This window comes from Eretmochelys imbricata, chromosome 1 (assembly GCF_965152235.1).
Source record: "Eretmochelys imbricata isolate rEreImb1 chromosome 1, rEreImb1.hap1, whole genome shotgun sequence".
Lineage (NCBI taxonomy): Eukaryota > Metazoa > Chordata > Testudines > Cheloniidae > Eretmochelys > Eretmochelys imbricata.
In genome coordinates this window covers 23,557,477-23,579,375 of record NC_135572.1, presented here as the reverse complement: position 1 = coordinate 23,579,375, position 21,899 = coordinate 23,557,477, and the positions used below count along the sequence as shown (strand labels likewise).

Genomic DNA, 21,899 nt, shown 5'->3' with positions numbered 1-21,899 from the left:
CCCCTACTGGGGACAAGTCCCAAAATACATAGGGTTGGCCATATAAAAGTGTTTCTGCAGTGTTACCCAACACAACTGTCATATCTGAGACTAAAGACCTTGGAAAAGCCAGACCAAAAATGAAATAAGTGATAGACACTCCTGGGGTGGTGAAGATTAACACTTACATAAACCAGATGTATAGCCATGTAATCCACAACTGCTTGGCTCAACAGGAAAATTATACAAAGAGGATTCAAGCCTGAGCACTCTGGCTGCAATCCAATTAAGCACATGCTTAAGGGCTTTGCTGGATGGGGGTCAAAATACTTAGCCCTTTGCAGGACTGCACTCAAAGAGGATTTTAGTGGATTCAAGATGTTTACACTTCCAGCCTATTAGCTTTAGTCCTTATCAAAACTGCATTAAAATGTGCCTATTTATTTGATACTCGGTGGACTGGGGGAAGGTCAGCAGTGGGAGGAGGGCGGAGTTCAGGTAATTTGGGTGATGTCCATGCTTCCTAATTATTGTACCCTTAACTTTGAATTGCCAGACTACCCTTTGCTGCCCTGGTGAGAGGTTTGTGTGTTGGGATGTGAGCTGGGTTGGGGCAACACCTGACAGAGAGTCCCGGTTATCAGCTGCCGACTGCAGCGAGGACAAGCCTACAGCTGAGCAGGGCACATGAGTGGAGAACAGACTAGGTCACAGAGGGCTCAGGGCTTGCTGCGAGAAGGTAAATTGCTTTGGTTCTGTTCCTGTAATTTAAGAGGAAAGCCTGTCTAACTTAGCTGGTCATGGAGTGTAAGATTAGATGAGACTGAATATGCATACAGGCTGTTTGCTGTTTTAAAAGCCCTTTTTCTTCCAACGTTTTGTTCCAACTACTAAACAAACATACTTTGTTCTAATCAGGCTGTTGGCTCCTGAAGAAAGGAAACACAGATGCCCGAAGCCCAGTCAGGCCTGCAGGGCGATAGGGGTTGGTAGACAGGAGGTACAGTACCCAGGTCCTTCTCAAAGAGCAGAAAAATCAGTAAGGCTATGTCTACACGAGAGACCTTACAGTGGCACAGCTGTACCAATGCACTGTACCACTGTAAGATCCCTCTATGCTGAGAGGAGAGAGCTCTCCCCTAGACATAATTAATCCACCCCCAACGAGCTGTCGGCAGGAGCGCTTATGCCGGTGAAACATCTGTTGCTCGGGGGGTGCAATATTCACACCCATGAGCTACATAAGTTTTGCTGACATAAGTGGCTGTGTAGACATAGCCTAAGGCACTCAGAGTGAGCAAGGAGACAGATACACAACCAGCCTCATAACCATGACAGGTCTGAACAATATGCCCAGCATGTTTTAAAATCCTTTAACTGAAGAATAGATACATTTTTAAATCCACTTTCTGGTGTTGCAGTTTAATTTCATGCCATTTATTAAAATGTGTCTGATCTTTTGATTTACGGAGGTGAAAAGAAAATCATTCAAGCAAATATTTTGGCAATAGTTTGGATTATTCTCAACATACTGTACATTGCTTAAACCGAGTAAATACTTAGCAGTTTCCACATTTTATGTCAGCCTTCGTTTATTGGTTTGTAATGTCTAATCAAACTAGAAATCTGCATCTGGGAGACTGCAAGTATGGACCATAGAAGTAAAATATTGACCCTGATCCTGCATTAGCTACACCCCATCCACATTAGTGGGAGTTTGCACTGCAAAAGGAATGTGCAGGTTCATGCCCTCAGTCTGTAGTACTAGAGAAAGAAACCTTTATATGAGCCATCTAGAGACATTCCTGTTAATGCATCCAGCTATTTAAATTATCTAATATTTAAATCTAATGCTTTAGGTACTTAAGAAAAGAGCTTCCATAAAGCATTGTGTCACAGATTACCTGGAAAACAGATCAAAGATTTAATGAACTGCAAATTACATTTCTAAATGAGCAACATAAATTAGTCTATTTTTAAGCAACCAGGATCTTTTGTTCCTAAGTAAATACAGATTTGATCATGCGGTATGTGATGTGGCCCTCTGATTTATAGGTATCAAAACTGTCTTCAAACTGGCATTTGCTTGACATTTCTCTCACTTCTTCATGAATAGGCATGGCTCTTCCCACTACACTCATCAGTTTCATCCCCAGGGGACCCAGTTTTGAGTATTCCTGGAGTTGCAGAAGAGAGAGGGAATATTGTTGTTCATCAGCAATTGCATAACAAAAGAGAGGCACTTCAGAAGATGACTGTTTTCCTTTTCAAAGAGACTTCCTCAAGGGGTTCCGTGTTCAACAATTTCCATATCAAATGTGCAAAAAGAAAAGGAGTACTTGTGGCACCTTAGAGACTAACCAATTTATTTGAGCATAAGCTTTCGTGAACTACAGCTCACTTCATCGGATGCATACTGTGGAAAGTGTAAAAGATCTTTTTATACACACAAAGCATGAAAAAATGGGTGTTTACCACTACAAAAGGTTTTCTTGGGGGGGGGAGGGATAGCTCAGTGGTTTGAGCATTGGCCTGCTAAACCCAGGGTTGTGAGTTCAATCCTTGAGGGGGCCATTTGGGATCTGGGGCAAAAATTGGGGATTGGTCCTGCTTTGAGCAGGGGGTTGGACTAGATGACCTCCTGAGGTCCCTTCCAACCCTGATATTCTATGATTCTATGATTCTCTCCCTCCACCCCACTCTCCTGCTGGTAATAGCTTATCTAAAGTGATCACTCTCCTTTCAATGTGTATGATAATCAAGTTGGGCCATTTCCAACACAAATCCAGGGATTAACAAGAACATCTGAGGAGGGGGAAGGGGGTTAGGAAAAAAAAGCACTGGATTTGTGCTGGAAATGGCCCAACTTGATTATCATACACATTGTAAGGAGAGTGATCACTTTAGATAAGCTATTACCAGCAGGAGAGTGGGGTGGGGGGAGAGAAAACCTTTTGTAGTGGTAAGCACCCATTTTTTCATGCTTTGTGTGTATAAAAAGATCTTCTACACTTTCCACAGTATGCATCTGATGAAGTGAGCTGTAGCTCACGAAAGCTTATGCTCAAATAAATTGGTTAGTCTCTAAGGTGCCACAAGTACTCCTTTTCTTTTTGCGAATACAGACTAACACGGCTGTTACTCTGAAACATATCAAATGTGCTTAGTTTACAAGTAAAAAAAGGAGTACTTGTGGCACCTTAGAGACTAACAAATTTATTTGAGCATGAGCTTTCGTGAGCTACAGCTCACTTCAGCAGATGCATTCAGTGGAAAATACCACAAGTACTCCTTTTCTTTTTGCGAATACAGACTAACACGGCTGCTACTCTGAAACCTGTCATTAAGTAAAAAAAGGTTTTCATTCCAACTGCCAGCCCTGCTAATTGGGTTTCAATGGCCTTAAATACGCTCTGTGCCCCTTTGCACTTACACCTGGGAAGCCCTAATCCAAAGCTATGTCTACACTGCGCAGCTTACAGCGACACAGCTGTGCCACTCAAGCCTTGCCGCTGTAAGGCGGGCAGTGTAGCCGCTCTTTGTCGGCAGCAGAGCGCTCTCCTGATGACAAAATCAAACCAGCCCCAATGAGGGGCGGTAGCTTTGTCAGGAGGAGGGCATCTCCCGCTGACAGTGTTTTTTTCATACCCCTGACCAACAAAAGTTTTAACGAGAAAAGTGCAATGTAAACGTAGCCCAAGCCCCTCCACAGAGAGTGAGGTCTGGAAGAGGTGGCCTGGCCATTTACCCCTCCCAACACAAAGTTCAGAAAGGTCTAAGGCCCAGACAAAGGAGAGCACTTGAACCCACACAATACCCTTAATGGCACTTGGGGTGCAGTGTCTCTATAGCAGCATCTCCAACTCTTTCCCTGGGGATTGTCACCCTGGCTGCTTATACAGTGTATATATAATCCCAAATGTGGAAGCCAACAGCACCTTTCACAATAACAGTACTGAAAGCTGAACCAGTCCTGCTGGTAGTTCATTTCCTGATTAGAAAAAGCTAGTGCCACACAAGTGAAAGAAGTCCCATTGATTTTGAACCTTTACCTGGGTATCTTTTTCATCTTCAAACAATAGGTAGTTGAGAGCAGGAGCCATTGGCTCTCCCCACAGATCCTCATAGCTGTCTTCCTGCTTCTCGGCCTCTGTCTCAGACTGAGTGTCTGAAAACACTTTGTTCTCTATGGCTAGGGGTGCTGTGCTCTTGGGGCTTTCATCTCCAGCATCTGTCTTTGCTTTTGGGGGGAAGTACAAGGAGATGTAATGGGGTTATACCTTGTGAAGGTTAGAAATAAAGCTTCTTATGGAAATTTTCTATAATCTTTACTATGAGGCTGCCAGGGAGACTCCCAAATATAGACTATGGACAGGTAAAAAAAAAGAGCAATGGACAAGTTTTATGCCATAATGCACATGCAAGCTGTGAGATACTGCTGCTCTCCCCGTAGTACCACTGTATATCGCACAATCCAGTAGAATCTCTCTCAAGTTGACCGTTAATTCTGCATGTGTCTTGGACAGACACACTGAGACCATCCTCTTAGAGCATGGGCCACTGTACTGCTGGAAGGACCATCTTTTGGATGAGATGTAAGACAGTATATGATGATTCATGGGCAGTAAAAATCCAAGGCATCGTTTTGCACAAGGCAGCTGATCCTAGCATCTTGGCCTGGCCCAGTTCCATTTTGGGAAACTACATCCTACTGACCTAAATATCTATTTCACTTAACACAATAGTGTATTATTTTCTTCCTGTCCTGCACTGTGAAGTAGAGCTGCTGCGCTGGCTGCTAAACCCGAGGTAACTGCATTTCAGTGGTAGATTAAATGATCACCAAGTACAGTAGAATGATTGCAAAGGACTTTGCAGATGAAAAGTACTTAATGTAAGATTACTTATAAAATTCCGTGACTTTTTGACATGTGCATTACCTCCATAATCTCTACACTGTAGTCCTTCCAAGTCCTCACTAAGCAATTCCTCTCCTTGAACTTGCAGGCCAGCTCCCTGGGTAAGAAATAAATGCCTAAGAAATTTAAAAAAAATACATGATATTAGAGCTCTGAACATATTTCCCTAGAAACTGGAACAATTAACTATGCCTTGTTTTCAGAAAAGACATACTCGAAAAGCCATCTGACATTTAACCGCAAGCTCAGAATAATGCAATGGTTTAAAAATGTGATTGAGGCAGCCAGGTAACTTAATGACTATGCTCTTTTGTATTCCTAATTCAAGTCTGCCCATACAACTCAAAGAAAACAAATGTTTTCTCGAATCAGTACACAGTCCAAACCACAGCTGGCAGTCTTCACTTAGAAGCAGTCCAAGGTTCTTCTAGCAAGGAGAGTTAGAGACCCCCTTTTGTGGTTAAGATGTGACTGCTACAGCAGGGCTGAAATCATGGGGCAGGGACAGTAAAGAGATGAGTGATAAACATAGTGTGTAACACCAGAGGTTATGATACCACATGTTCTAAATTAATCCTCTTTTCGGGAATAAGTTAGCTCCTTCAAATGTGAAGGAACTTCATGCTGTGCAATGTACCCTTACAGTGCTATGCAAGAGCCTCTTCCTTATTTCTGCTTAGTTCAGCATGTCATCTGCAGTACTTGGGATTGAAAAAACTAAATTAGCACATTAGCCTTCACGCCCCCAAATATTTGAACCAACAATAAGGAGAAGAGATATGCCCTAGTGTCCAGCCTGCACAGCTAGATATAGGGGGAGGTGTGACAGGAAGGAATTCTTCCTCCAGCACCATGGGACTGCAGCCCTAAAGTGTGAGCCTTGGAGGAGGAGATAATGGGAGGATCTGTACAGCAGGAGATAATCCAGCTTTGCCACCCCCACATCCTGATCCCTATGTGCTGGTGCATACAGAGTCACAAGGTAGCTGAGCTTCAAATCATGTCCTCTTTTGAATAAGAAAGCTGCATTGGTTCTACTGCCCTGGGTCGCTGAATGGCTGAGGAGGCAGCAGAAGTAGTTTCCAGGGCCCAGATTCTCAAAAGTATTTAGGCTTCAAATGTCCACTGAAATCAGTGGAAGTTAGGCATCTAAATACCTTTGAGGATCTGGGCCTAGGTCTGTAAATGGAACCATTCTTACCCTGATATTTTAAGATTCTGAAGTCTGCAGTTAAACAGGCTCCTTATCATATATATATTTTCTTCTTCTAGTAGCTGAGCAGATGCTTCCAAGTCACTTACTTCCTTTCGGTATATTTCAACCTGTCGCAGATGAGAAAAACATGAGGTAATCTTGAAAGAGAGGGGGACCTGCACAATGGGTCCTGATCCAGGAGCTTCCTGAGTTCTTATCCTTACAACCTATCCTGAACAATGATCTCTCACTCTCACAGATCTTGGGGGACAGACCAGTCCTCACTTACAGACAGTCCCCCAACCTGAAGCAAATACTCTCCAGCAACCACACACCACACAACAAAAACACTAACCCAGGAACCTATCCTTGCAACAAAGCCCGATGCCAACTCTGTCCACATATTTATTCAAGTGACACCATCATAGGACCTGTTCTGGTTTAACTTGGATTTAAACTTGGAGAGTGGTCAGTTTGGATGAGCTATTACCAGCAGGAGAGTGAGTTTGTGTGTGTATGGGGGTGGGTTTTTGGAGGGGGGTGAGGGAGTGAGAGAACCTGGATTTGTGCAGGAAATGGCCTAACTTCATTATCATGCACATTGTGTAAAGAGTTGTCACTTTGGATGGGCTATCACCAGCAGGAGAGTGAATTTGTGTCGGGGGGTGGAGGGTGAGAAAACCTGGATTTGTGCTGGAAATGGCCTAACCTGATGATTACTTTAGATAAGCTATTACCAGCAGGACAGTGGGGTGGGAGGAGATATTGTTTCATATTCTCTGTGTATATATAAAGTCTGCTGCAGTTTCCACGGTATGCATCTGATGAAGTGAGCTGTAGCTCACGAAAGCTCATGCTCAAATAAATTGGTTAGTCTCTAAGGTGCCACAAGTACTCCTTTTCTTTTTGCGAATACAGACTAACACGGCTGTTACTCTGAAACCCATCATAGGACCCAATCACATTAGCAACACCATCACGGGCTCATTCACCTGCACATCTACCAATGTGATATATGCCATCATGTGCCAGCAATGCCCCTCTGCCATGTACATTGGCCAAACCGGACAGTCTCTATGCAAAAGAATAAATAGACACAAATCTGACATCAGGAATCATAACATTCAAAAACTGGTAGGAGAACACTTCAACCTCTGTGGCCACTCAGTAAAAGATTTAAGGATGGCAATTTTGCAACAGAAAAGCTTCAAAAACAGACTCCAGCGAGAAACTGCTGAGCTTGAATTAATATGCAAACTAGATACTAGAAACTTGAATTAATATGCAAACTAGAAACTTGGGTTTGAATAGAGACTGGGAGTGGCTGGGTCACAACACATATTGAATCTATTTCCCTATGTTAAGTATCCTCACACCTTCTTGTCAACTGTCTAAATGGGCCATCTTGATTATCACTACAAAAGTTCTTTTCTCTTGCTGATAACAGCTCATCTTAATTAATTAGCCTCTTACAGTTTGTATGGCAACTTCCACCTTCTCTGTGTGTGTGTGTGTGTATATATATATATATATCTTCTTACTATATGTTCCATTCAATGCATCCGATGAAGTGGGCTGTAGCCCACGAAAGCTTATGCTCTAATAAATTTGTTAGTCTCTAAGGTGCCACAAGTATTCCTGTTCTTTTTACCTCCCTCTGTTGCCTTAGACAATACAGAAGGTCAAGAGGAGAAAGACCTGGGTCTACTGGTTAATCACAGGATGACTATGAGTAAGGCTGCGAGTCTGTCACGGAAGTCACGGATTCCGTGACTTTCCGTGACCTCCATGACTTCTGCAGAGGCCAGTGCAGGATCAGGGGCTGCCCAAGCTGAGCAGCCCCTGGGTCAGCAGCAGCAGTTTGGGTGTGTGGGAGGGGGCTAGCAGCAGGGGTTTGGGAGTGTGGGGAGGGCACTTACCTCGGGGTGGGGGGCGCTTACAGGGGGGAGACTTCCCGGCTCCCACTGGCATGACTCTGTAGCTCCTCTTAGGTGGAGGGGCTAGGGGTCTCCGAGCACTGCCCATGCCCAGAGGCCCCATCCCTGCAGCTCCCATTGGCTGCAGTTCCTGGCCAATGGGAGCTGTACAGCCGGTGCTTGCGGCGGAAGCAGCATGCGGAGCCCCCTGGCCTCTCTACCTCGTAGGCGCTGCAGGGACATGCGGAGCCAGGTAGGGAGCCAGCCCCGCCAACACCCCCAGCGGGGGTCCCAAGCCAACTCCTATAGCACCCGTGGCCCCCACACCCAAGTTTTAGTTAGGGGTATTTAGTAAAGGTCATGGACAGGCTACAGACCATGAATTTTTGTTTACTGCTCGTGATCTGTCCATGACTTTTACTAAAAATACACGTGACTAAAATGTAGCCTTAACTATGAGCCATCAATGTTGTGCACCCATGAAAAAGGCTAATGCAGTACTAGGATGCATCAGACAAGGTATTTCCACTAGAAACATGGAAGAGTTAAGGCACTGGTGAGACCTCATTTGGAATCACAGACGCTGGAGCACCCAGGGAAAAACATTAGTGGGTGCTTAGCACCCACTTGCAGCCAGCTCCCCCCTCCCTCCAGCATCGCACCGATCAACTCCTTCCTCCTGGCACCTCCTGCCCACTGCAATCAGCTGTTTCACAGCATGCGGGAGGCGCTGGGAGGAAGCAGAAGGAGTGGGGATGGGGCAGGCTCAGAGGAGGGGACGGAATGGGGGTAAGAGGTGGGGAGGGGTGGGGGTATGGAGGAAGGGGTCGGGTGGGGGCAGGGCCTGGGGATTGAGCACACCCCGAGCCCAGAGGAAGCCGGTGCCTACTGTGTTGCAATATTGCAGCACCAGGCTTTTTATACAAATTTAAATTACATTCCATAAATGTTTGAAGGACTGAGCCCTAAAATTGTATACTGGATGATCTCATACACTTCTACTTATTAAACAGTTGATTGTATGAAGTGGTGTTGTCAAGAGCAGAGCCAAGATTCTGGCTGTCATAGAATCATAGAATATCAGGGTTGGAAGGGACCTCAGGAGGTCATCTAGTCCAACCCCCTGCTCAAAGCAGGACCAATCCCCAACTAAATCATCCCAGCCAGGGCTTTGTCAAGCCTGATCTTAAAAACCTCAAAGGAAGGAGATTCCACCAACTCCCTAGGTTACGCATTCCACTGTTTCACCACCCTCCTAGTGAAAAAGTTTTTCCTCATATCCAACCTAAACCTCCCGCACTGCAACTTGAGACCATTACTCCTTGTTCTATCATCAGCTACCACTGAGAACAGTCTAGATCCATCCTCTTTGGAACCCCCTTTCAGGTAGTTGAAAGCAGCTATCAAATCCCCCCTCATTCTTCTCTTCTGCAGACTAACCAATCCCAGTTCCCTCAGCCTCTCCTCATAAGTCATGTGTTCCAGTCCCCTAATCATTTTTGTTGCCCTCCGCTGGACGTTTTCCAATTTTTCCACATCCTTCTTGTGGTGTGGGGCCCAAAACTGGACACAGTACTCCAGATGAGGCCTCACCAATGTCGAATAGAGGTGAACGATCACGTCCCTCGATCTGCTGGCAATGCCCCTACTTATACATCCCAAAATGCCTCTGGCCTTCTTGGCAACAAGGGCACACTGTTGACTCATATCCAGCTTCTCGTCCACTGTAACCCCTAAGTCCTTTTCTGCAGAACTACTGCCTAAGCCAACTACTGCCTTAGTCTGTAGTGGTGCATGGGATTCTTCTGTCCTAAGTGCAGAACTCTGCACTTGTCCTTATTGAACCTCATCAGATTTCTTTTGGCCCAATCCTCTAATTTGTCTAGGTCCCTCTGTATCCTACCCCTACCCTCCAGCGTATCTACCACTCCTCCCAGTTTAGTGTCATCTGCAAACTTGCTGAGGGTGCAATCCACGCCATCCTCCAGGTCATTAATGAAGATATTGAACAAAACCGGCCCCAGGACCGACCCTTGGGGCACTCCGCTTGATACCGGCTGCCAACTAGACATGGAGCCATTGATCACTACCCAACAATCTAGCCAGCTTTCTATCCACCTTATAGTCCATTTATCCAGCCCATATTTCTTTAACTTGCTGGCAAGAATACTGTGGGAGACCGTGTCAAAAGCTTTGCTAAAGTCAAGGAACAACACGTCCACCACTTTCCCCTCATCCACAGAGCCAGTTATCTCATCATAGAAGGCAATTAGATTAGTCAGGCATGACTTGCCCTTGGTGGATCCATGCTGACTGTTCCTGATCACTATGATTCTATGACAGGATTGTGACAACTGTGCAATTGTGACAGGATATGCATCTTCACGTCTTGATGTCACAAACAGAGAACCAGTCTTTCCCTCACAACTGTGGCTTACTTAGGACAACATCCTGCTCACCCTTCTCGCTGAAGTCCTTAGAGGCCTATGATAAGAAGCAAAGTGATGACTACAGACCACCACTAAATTCAATCTAATACCCTAATTATCATAGTGTGAAAAACCAGATACTCCTTTTACCTCTTCTTTCAGCCATTCGTTTTCTTCAATCTCCCTGTGACTGGTTTTGTCAATGTGCTTTACGGCATTCTGAGAAAACAGAATTTCAGATCTTCTCTGAAGACAGAACTTTGACAATGGCACATATTTGAGGAAAACATTTCTAATGGGCAGGTTAGTCCTCTAGGCAAGAAATAGCCACACAGGGAACTAGAAACTGTGCCAGGTTCCCCAAAACCAGAGGTGGGCAAACAATGGCCCACGGGCCACATCCGGCCTGCGGGACCGTCCTGTCTGGTCCTTGAGCTCCTGGCCGGGAGGCTGTCCCCCCTTCCCTGTAGTTATGCTGCCATGCGGGCAGTGTGGCTTGTGCCCACCCACCTCCCAGGCTTTCCAATAAGCCTGTCCTGCCGCTCTGAGCAGCATGGTAAGGGGGCGGGCTTGGATTAGGGGCCGGAGGTCCCGGAGGGGCAGTCAGGGGGCGGTTGAATGGGGCGGAGGTTCAGGGGGGGCGGTCAGGAGACAGGGAGCGGGGGGGGTTAGATAGGGGGTGGGGTCCTGGAGGGTCGGGAGGGACAGGCAGAAGGGGGTTTGGATAGGGGGTGGAGTCCTGGGAAGGGCAGTTAGGGACGGGGGTCCTGGGAGGGGGCAGTCAGGAGACAAGGAGTGGCGGGGGGGTTAGATGAGTCGGGGGTCCCGGGAGGCCTGTCAGGGGGCAGGGGTGTGGACAGGGGTCAGATAGGGGACAGGGAGCAGTGGGGGTTGGATAGGGGGTGGGATCCCGGGAGGGTTGGTTAGTGGTGGAGGGTCCCGGGAGGGAGCGGTAAGGGGACAAGGAGCAGATGGGGTTGGATGGGTCGGAGGTTCTGAGGGGGGCAGTCAGGGGGCGGGAAATGTGCGGGGGCCAGACTGTTTGCGGAGGCACAGCCTTCTCTTCCCGGCCCTCCATACTGTTTTGCTACCCCGATGTGGCCCTCAGTCCAAAAAGTTTGCCCACCCCTGCCCTATACCATTCTCTTGGGAGACTTGAAGGGGCTCCGCCATGGGGTAGGCAGGAGGGTTAGCCCTCAAATCAGCTATTCCTCACAGATGTTCCAATCCAATGCAATTTGTGACCAGTTATTACTTCTGATATCAGTTTCCCTAAACAAGAGCTTTCTCCCTCCCTTCATATCTGCTATTTCTGATTTACCTGCACTGAAGTCATAATCTTATCTGTGTAAAATCAGACTTTTGCAATGGAAGGAAGGCAATACCAGAAAATCAGTGTTGTGGCCCTGATCCTTTGGGGCTCCTTTCCGTACTAGTGAATTTGATTGTAGGATCAGAGGTTTGTCTTCATTATTGACTCAAGTAAGAAATGAACTACCAGGAATCCCTTGTTTAGCATCACATGTTTACAATCCATGGGTCTGATTCTCTTCTCACACCATTGTAAATCAGGAGTAACTTAACTGAAGTCAGTGAAGCTAAATCTCTAATCTTCAAAGGGATCTAATGAAGTGTGGAATCCTACTGATGGACATACAGATCCAGCAGTATAGATCACTTTGTTGACTGGATACTAACACTGGTATAAATGAGAGAAGAATCAGATCCCACATATACTGATGAAATCTAACAGTTTGTCTTTAGTCTATAGAAACCTGAAGTATGTTTTTCTAGCTTTCTGACTATTCTGGTACTCTCTTGGATCAATCTTAATTCTTGAGTGAGAAAACAATATGATATAAAACTTCAAGAAAAGAACATACTAAGGCTTCAAACTTGCAAACATTTATGCACACGTTTAACTTCAGTGGGACTACTCACATGTTTGAAACTAAAAATATATGTTTGCAGGAACAGGGCTTTGATCATTGCCAGTTTTGTTTCTGCAAAGACAGCATTCAGAAAATACTTATTCATGATTTTTTGAAATGTCAAAAGTTATTTAAGTTGAAATTCTAAACTGAAACTCTGTATTTGCCTCTTTTTGTTCCACATGTTCATGTTTACATTTATTTTTTGAGACTTTTTTACATTGCGAGAAATATCAATATTTGGACATTAACATTTGTCTGTAAATGTAAAACATGCCACTTTCTGTATTTTTTATTACAAATTCAACATTTTATTGTAAATCCCACACTCTTAGAAATTTTCACTAATTTTTATTTTTCAAAATTAAATTCCTAGTAAAAATGTCAAGTTCTTGAGTGAGCCTCTGTTCCTCAGTTTTCCCAACTGTAAAATAGAGATGATGCTACTGACTTTTGTAAAAGCACTTTGAGATCTACTGATGAATAGCACTATATAACAGCTAGGTATTATTCCTATCACAGTATATTTAAAATAAAGAGCACTACAATATTGGTTAACAAAATTTTACAGTTCATTTTATTCTGTTCCAACCCATAAGATACCCTGTCATTCCACAAATGAAGGCCCAAGTCAGTCTTTTTTTTAAAATCCAGTTTAAAATCAATAAGAGTGAATGAGTATTTGTAATCAAGATGCGATTAGCACGCAGTATAAAAGTAGAAAAAGTACCTCAGTAGCCCATTCCTTCTTTTCGTCCATTTGTTTCTCAACCAATCTGTCCATTTTTTCTTTTGTCATTTCCAGAGTATGTCTATAATATTCTTTCAAAAGCAAAGCAGAAGCCATTAGGTCACACTGATTCCCTCTGCAGATGATGAGATAACTGACTCTTACTATGGGACTCCACAGCCAGCATCTCTTTAGAGCATGTTGATATTGCAGTGAGGATGTGAGCGTAGCACAGGAAAGTGTACAATGCTAGGTATACTCTAGCTAGCATGGGTAACAAGAATAACATAGATGCGGAGGCACAGGCTTCAACCTGGGTTAGCAATGCAAGTAAAAACCCTAGAGGGAGTCAGAATATGTACCCAGGTGGCTAGCCCAAGCTCCCATCACCACCAAGTTCTGTGCTTCGTATAATTTTATATCCTATATAGATAGGCTACATACACACTATGAGCTAGGAATGTGCTTCCTGTGCTTATGTACACAGACTTGTGATAGCTCAGTGTAGCCCTGTTCTCACAGAAAACAGCAAATCCAACTGAAAAGGGTGAGTGCATACTTGGAACTGCTCAGCCATGCCTCCACTATGTATACTCACTCTAGGTCAATGAAAGGATTAGTACATGTACATGAGCAGGGGAATCACACGCTTAGCTTGTTGTGTAGATATAGTCTTAGACTTTTGTAAGGCTTTCACTTCATATTGCTCGACATTCTGATGAAGGAATTGGCACTATACAGTATTAATAGAGCACACGTTCAATGGATTAAGAACTGGCCAACTGACGAATCTCAAAAAGTAATAGTCAATGGGGAATCATTATCAAAATCTTAACTTTGGTTCCCAGAAAGATAATGGAGCAAATAAACAAGCAATCAATTTGTAAGCACCTAGAAGATAATAAGGTGATAAGAGACAGTCAACATGGATTTGTTTCGAACAAATCCTGTCAAACCAACCTAATATCCTTCTTTGACAGGCTGCCAAGCCTTCTGGATACTGGGGGTGGGGAGCAGTAGATGTGATATATCTCGACTTTAGTAAGGCTTTTGATACTCTCTCTCATGATCTTCTCATAAGCAAACTAGGGAAATATAGCCTAGACCAGTGGTTTTCAACTTTTTTCATTTGCAAACACGTAAAAAATTTTGAATGGAGGTGTGAACCCCTTTGGAAATCTTAGACATAGTCTGTGGATCCCCAGCGGTCCATGGACCACAGTTGAAAACCAATGTTCTATGGTAATGACAACCTTCGCAGACCCCTTAGAAAACCACCAAATCTACTGTAAGGTGGGTACACAACGGTTTGGAAAACCAAACTCAGTGAGTAGTTATCAATGGTTCACAATCAACCGGAAGGGCATATCACAGTGGTGGGCAAACTTTTTGGCCCGAGGCCTCACATCTGAGTATGGAAATTGTATGGCGGGCCATGAATGTTCATGAAATTGGGGGTTGGGGTGCAGGAGAGGCTGATGGCTCCGGCTGGGGGTGTGGGCTCTGGGGTGGGACCAGAAATGAGGAGTTCAGGGTGCGGGAGGGGGCTCCGGGCTGGGGCAGGGCTGCGGGGGGTGGGGGGTGAGGGCTCTGGCTGGGAGTACAGGCTTTTGGGTGGGGCTGGGGATGATGGGTTGGGGGTGCAGGACAGTGCTCCAGCCTGGGACCAAGGGGTTTGGAAGGCAGGAGGGGGATCGGGGCAGGGAGTTGGGGTGCAGGAGGGGGTCAGAGGTGCAGGCTCCAGGAGGCACTTAACTCAAGCAGCTCCCGGAAGCAGCAGCGTGTCCCCCCTCCAGCTCCTACACGGAGGTGCAGCCAGACGGCTCGGCATGCTGCCCCATCCGCAGGTGCCGCCCCTGCAGCTCCCATTGGCTCCCAGCCAATGGGAGCTACAGAACCCCTTGGCTGACCCTATGCATAGGAGCCAGAAGGGGGACATGCCGCTGCTTCCAGGAGCCACACAGAGCCACAGCACATGCGGACCGGGGCAAGCCGCCAGCTGGACTGCCAGAGCGGGGCAAGCCCTAGACCCCGCACCCTGGCAGGAGCTCAAGGGCTGGATTAAAATGTCTGAAGGACTGGATGTGGCCCCTGGGCCCTAGTTTTCCCACCCCCGGCATATATAGGTAGGGTCCTGCACGGATCTGTTCTGGGGCCGGTTCCAGTCAATATCTTCATAAATTATTTGGATAATAGCATAGAGTGTACACTTATACAGTTTGCGGATGACACCAAGATGGGAGGAGTTCCAAGTGTTTTGGAGGACAGGATTAGAATTAAAAATGATCTTGACAAACTGGAGAAACGGTCTGAAATGAATAGGATGAAATTCAAGAAGGACAAATGTAAAGTTCTACACTTAGGAAGGAACAATCAATTGCACAAATACAAAATGGGAAATGACTGCCAAGGAAGGAATACTGCAGAAAAGGATTGGGGGGTTATAATGGATCACAAACTAAATATGAGTCAGCAATATAATACTGTTGCAAAATAAGCAAATATTATTCTGGGATGGATTAGCAGGAGTGTTGTACACATGACACGAGAAGTAATTCTTCCACTCTACCGAGCAGTGAGAGCCTCAGCTGGAGTATTTTATCTGGTTCTGGGCACCACACTTTGGGAAAGAGGAGGACAAATTGGAGAAAGAGGGACGATCAGCGAATTATCTCAAGTGCCTATACACAAATGCAAGAAGCCTGGGAAACAAGCAGGGAGAACTGGAAGTCCTGGCACAGTCAAGGAATTATCATGTGACTGGAATAACAGAGACTTGGTGGGATAACTCACAAGACTGGAGTACTGTCATGGATGGATATAAACTGTTCAGGAAGGACAGGCAGGGCAGAAAAGGTGGGGGAGTTGCATTGTATATAAGAGAGCAGTATGACTGCTCAGAGCTCCGGTATGAAACTACAGAAAAACCTGAGAGTCTCTGGATTAAGTTTAGAAGTGTGGGCAACAAGAGTGATGTCGTGGTGGGAGTCTGCTATAGACCAACGGACCAAGGGAATGAGGTGGACGAGGCTTTCTTCTGGCAACTAACGGAAGTTACTAGATCGCAGACCCTGGTTCTCATAGGAGACTTCCATCACCTTGATATCTGCTGGGAAAGCAATGCAGCAGTGCACAGACAATCCAGGAAGTTTTTGGAAAGTGTAGGGGACAATTTCCTGGTGCAAGTGCTGGAGGAGGCAACTGGGGGAGAGCTTTTCTTGACCTGCTGCTCACAAACCAGGAAAAATTAGTAGGGGAAGCAAAAGTGGATGGGAACCTGGGAGGCAGTGACCATAAGATGGTCAAGTTCAGGATCCTGACACAACAAAGAAAGGAGAGCAGCAGAATACAGGCTCTGGACTTCAGAAAAGCTGACTTTGACTCCCTCAGGGAACTGATGGGCAGGATCCCCTGGGAGAATAACGTGAGGGGGAAAGGAGTCCAGGAGAGCTGGCTGTATTTTAAAGAATCCTTATTGAGGTTACAGGGACAAAGCATCCCAATGTGTAGAAAGAATAGTAAATATGGCAGGCGACCAGCTTGGCTTAACAATGAAATCCTTGCTGATCTTAAACACAAAAAAGAAGCTTACAAGGAGTGGAAGATTGGACAAATGACCAGGGAGGAGTATAAAAATATTGCTCGGGCATCCAGGAGTGAAATCAGGAAGGCCAAATCACACTTGGAGTTGCAGCTAGCAAGAGATGTTAAGAATAACAGAAAGGGTTTCTTCAGGTATGTTAGCAACAAGAAGAAAGTCAAGGAAAGTGTGGGCCCCTTACTGAATGAGGGAGGCAACCTAGTGACAGAGGACGTGGAAAAAGCTAATGTACTCAATGCTTTTTTTGCCTCTGTCTTCACGAACAAGGTCAGCTCCCAGGCTACTGCACTGGGCAGCACAGCATGGGGAGGAGGTGACCAGCCTTCTGTGGAGAAAGAAGTGGTTCGGGACTATTTAGAAAAGTTGGACGAGCACAAGTCCATGGGGCCAGATGCGCTGCATCCAAGAGTGCTAAAGGAGTTGGCGGATGTGATTGCAGAGCTATTGGCCATTATCTTTGAAAACTCATGGCAATCGGGGAGGACCTGGATGACTGGAAAAAGGCTAATGTAGTGCCCATCTTTAAAAAAGGGAAGAAGGAGGATCCTGGGAACTACAGGCCAGTCAGCCTCACCTCAGTCCCTGGAAAAATCATGGAGCAGGTCCTCAAGGAATCAATTCTGAAGCAGTTAGAGGAGAGGAAAGGGATCAGGAACAGTCGTCATGGATTCACCAAGGGCAAGTCATGCCTGACTAATCTAATTGCTTTCTATAATGAGATAACTGGTTCTGTGGATGAGGGGAAAGCAGTGGACATGTTGTTCCTTGACTTTAGCAAAGTTTTTGACACACAGTATTCTCCCACAGTATTCTTGCCAGCAAGTTAAAGAAATATGGGCTGGATGAATGGACTATAAGGTGGATAGAAAGCTGGCTAGATTGTCGGGCTCAACGGGTAGTGATCAATGGCTCCATGTCTAGTTGGCAGCCGGTATCAAGCGGAGTGCCCCAAGGGTCGGTCCTGGGGCCGGTTTTGTTCAATATCTTCATTAATGACCTGGAGGATGGCGTGGATTGCACCCTCAGCAAGTTTGCAGATGACACTAAACTGGGAGGAGAGGAACATATGCTGGAAGGTAGGGATAGGATACAGAGGGACCTAGACAATTAGAGGATTGGGCCAAAAGAAATTTGATGAGGTTCAACAAGGACAAGTGCAGAGTTCTGCATTTAGGACAGAAGAATCCCATGCACCGCTACAGACTAGGGACCGAATGGCTAAGGCAGCAGTTCTGCAGAAAAGAACCTAGGGGTTACAGTGAACGAGAAGCTGGATATGAGTCAACAGTATGCCTTTGTTGCCAAGAAGGCCAAAGGCATTTTGGGATGTGTAAGTAGGGGCATTGCCAGCAGACTGAGGGATGTGATCATTCCCCTCTATTTGACATTGGTGATGCCCCATCTGGAGTACTGTGTCCAGTTTTGGGCCCCACACTACAAGAAGGATATGAAAAAATTGGAACACGTCCAGTGGAGGGCAACAAAAATGATTAGGGGACTGGAACACATGACTTATGAGGAGAGGCTGAGGGAACTGGGATTGTTTAGTCTGAGGAAAAGAAGAATGAGGCGGGATTTGATAGCTGCTTTCAACTACCTGAAAGGGGGTTCCAAAGAGGATGGATCTAGACTGTTCTCAGTGGAAGCAGATGACAGAATGAGGAGTAATGGTCTTAAGTTGCAGTGGGGGAGATTTAGGTTGGATATTAGAAAAAACTTTTTCACTAGGAGGGTGGTAAAGCACTGGAATGCATAACCTAGGGAGTTGGTGGAATCGCCTTCCTTTGAGGTTTTTAAGATCAGGCTTGACAAAGCCCCGGCTGGGATGATTTAGTTGGGGATTGGTCCTGCTTTGAGCAGGGGGTTGGACTAGATGACCTCCTGAGGTCCCTTCCAATGCTGATATTCTGTGATTCTATGAAAGTTCAGAAGAGAGCAACAAAAATGACTAAAGGTCTAGAAAACATGATCTAAGAGGAAAGACTGTAAAAATTGGGTTTGTTTAGTCTGGAGAAGAGAAGGTTGAGAGGAGACATGATAACAGTCTTCAAGTATGTAAAAGGTTGTTATAAAGAGGAGGGTGATAAATTGTTCTCTGAGGACAGGACAAGAAGTAATGAGTTTAAATTGCAGCAAGAGAGATTTAGGTTAGACATTAGGACACATTTCCTAACTGTAAGGGTAGTTAAGCACTAGAACAATTACCTAGGCAGGTTGTACAATCTCTGTCATTGTAGACATTTTAAGAACAGGTCAGACAGTCATCTGTCAGGGGATGGTCTAGATAATACTTTTTTCTGCCTCAGTGCAGGGGACTGGACTAGATGACCTATCAAGGTCCCTTCCAGTCCTACATTTCTGTGATTCTTCATTACATCTACACAGTTACTTTTATCTTAATCCTTCTAGTTTCTTTACCTCACATGCACTTCACTTTATGAGTCATTTTAAAGAACCTGAGCAGAATAGTACTTCCAATGTCCAGTGGAAGCAGTATGTCTGTTATGCTGTTTGAATTACATAAATAGACTCTTGCATGTTCTTCAACAGTTAGGCTGCTGGTGTGCAGAGACCATAGCCTATCATGCTGACCAATATTGTCTCATTCTTTCCATCTATCTATAAGAAATAGTTACTAACCTGTTCTTTAACTGTTGTTCTTCGAGATGTGTACACATGTCTATTCCACTTCAGGTGTGTGCGTGCCTAGTGCATTGTTGTCGGAGATTTTCCCTCAGCAGTACCTGTTGGGATGGTGCATGCACCCTCTGCTGCTGCACGATGGTATAAAGGACAGAGCCACCCAAACCCCTCAGTTCCTTCTTACCGCACTGATTTCCGGTGCAGAGGGGAAGAAGGGTGGGTAGTGGAATGGACACGTACAACACATCTCAAAGAGTAGCAGTTACAGAACTGGTTAGTAACCATTTCTCTTTCTTCGACCGACTGCACATGTCCGTTCCATTCAGGTGACTCACAAGTACCTCGATATGGAGGTGGGATCAGAGTCTATCAGAATAACAACGGAAAGACCATACGTCCAAAGTTGGCATCATCCCTAGAGTGTTGAGAGGTAGCATAATGAGAGGCAAAGGTATGCACTGAAGACCAAGTTGCAGCTCTACGAATGTCCAGACTAGGCACCTGGGCCAGAAAGACTACACGAATACATGAGATCTGGTTGAATGTGCTAGCACCCTATTTGGTGGAGTTACACTGGCCACATAATAGCACAAGCATATCCAAGAGGAGATCCTTTGAGAAGAGACCAGAAGACCCTTCATCCTCTCTGCCATTGCCACAAACAATTGTGACAGTGATCTAAATGGTTTAGTCCTGTCCAAATAAAAGGCTAACGCTCATGGGCATATTTGGGTGGAGGTAGGGGTGGTGTTGCCCCTGCAAACTGCAAACCTCATCCAGGCACAGAATTTGCTCCCCAACTGAAGCTGGGACTCTCCCAATCAGTTTCCTCTGCTGTGCTAGCTAACCCACCCCGCCCCCTCACCTGCCTCCACCAATCAGCAGCTGAGACTATACGGCGTGACAATCCTTCTAACCAATAGTAGTGGGGCAGTGAACAGGGCCTATGGGGGTGGGACAGGCAAGGAAGGAGTCAGTCACGGTGGGACGAGAGAGTATAGGATGCCCCATGGTGGGAGCGCTTGGGGGAGCACAGGGGCCCCAGTGGTGGTGGGTTGGAGCCTGGCGGGGGGGAGGGTAGTGGGGTGGGAAAGGGGAATCAATCTCCAGGGAAAGGGAAAGGGGAGGGCATAGGGCTGTGCCCTAAAGATGGGGGCAGTGAGTGTGGGGGAAGCATCGGGGGGGGGGGAACAGTCGCTGGGGCAAGGAGCGTGAGGGGCTAAGAGCATCTAAGTGGATGCTTTTGCCATCAGAGAAGCAGGGAACACCCTCACCTCTCCCTGGGAAGAGACTGGGGACAGATCCTTCTGGTCCAGAGTTATCTGTCCACTAGCAATTGCAGCTCCAAGGACAGATGTGTGGCCATGCTGTGCTGCGAATTGTGCCAGCTGGTGCTGAGCTTGTGGGGATGAAGGCTGTGCTGCTGGCCAACAGAGATCGACCTGACATCCCACCCACCACGTAAGTCCCTTCAGCTATCACCAGTGGGCATCTCAACAGCTGAGTCATGTTACAGTAGTGCCCAAACACCTTAATCAGTAGGAGTCCCCCATTGTGCTATGCACCACACAAACCATTAAGAAGTCTAAACCAAACCAGTGTCCCTTAAGTGACTTGCTGTAAGATGTCAGAACATGTTAGTATTAGAGTTGAGTGAGTCTAATATTTATTTAATTTTTTTCTTTCTTTTTATAGGAATTAGATACAGTGCTCCTGTCAGTTACTTTCTAAGTTGTTATCTGCAAGAAAGCTAGAGTTTTCAGGTGCCTAATTAGCCTCTGGAATCATGGTTAAAGTTGCCCCCACAAATCTGAAAGGGTGCCCCTGCTCACGTGCAGCCCCATTGGCCTGATTGAAGCTCCCCCACCCGCAAATACAGAAGTCAAACTACACCTAATATTTACCTCTCCTAATGTCTAATGTATGAAGTCTCTCCTCATCCTTATAAGCACAAGGCTTCAGGAAGAAAAATTAGTAAATAGATTGTCTGATTGATGTAAAAGTGAGACACCCCTTTGATGAGAAATTTCAGATGAGGGCATACATATCTTGCCCTTAAAGGAGACTATACAGAAGGTCAGACACTGGAGCTCATGATTCACCCACTCACCTGGCTGTGGTGATTGCCACCAAAAACATTTAACCATTGGTTGAAAGGGAGGGCCTATTAGCTTTGTTAGCACCAGGTTTAAGACCCAAGGGGGGAAGTGTATCCTCTACCTGGGGATGTAACCTGGCCAAACCCTTCAAAAATCATATTGCCACAGGATTGGAGAAAAGCGAGCTATTATCAGTTGCAGGATGCCTGTAATCTGGAGTTGTAGTCCCGCTGTTGAATAACATTTCCTCCCAAAGAGATATAGGTCCCATCCTTTGATTTTGGGGCAGATGCTTGATGACCCTGGCATGCTCTCTCATTGACAGCAGAGAACACAAAAGATTCCAGAGGGGACAGGGGGGTTCAAACTTCTATGAGGGAATATAATACCTTTGGCTCAGTTCTTTTAGCTGTTTGCACCAGGGAGCACCTCGACCTTGAGTGCACTCTATCCTCCT

General features: G+C 45.8%; 1 protein-coding gene across 1 annotated transcript in view; it reads right to left on the bottom strand.

Annotated features, from left to right (window-relative positions):
* Nucleotides 1–1,979: 1,979 nt before the first annotated feature.
* Nucleotides 1,980–21,899, bottom strand: part of CCDC83 (coiled-coil domain containing 83) — a 46,115-nt gene continuing 26,195 nt past the window's right edge. Inside the window, exons 6-11 of the mRNA XM_077842148.1 lie at nucleotides 13,100–13,191; nucleotides 10,589–10,657; nucleotides 6,100–6,221; nucleotides 4,920–5,014; nucleotides 4,032–4,219; nucleotides 1,980–2,156 (exon numbers count right to left, since the gene is read on the bottom strand). Coding sequence (XP_077698274.1) covers nucleotides 1,980–2,156; nucleotides 4,032–4,219; nucleotides 4,920–5,014; nucleotides 6,100–6,221; nucleotides 10,589–10,657; nucleotides 13,100–13,191 — 743 coding nt within the window. The remainder of the gene's footprint in view (nucleotides 2,157–4,031; nucleotides 4,220–4,919; nucleotides 5,015–6,099; nucleotides 6,222–10,588; nucleotides 10,658–13,099; nucleotides 13,192–21,899) is intronic.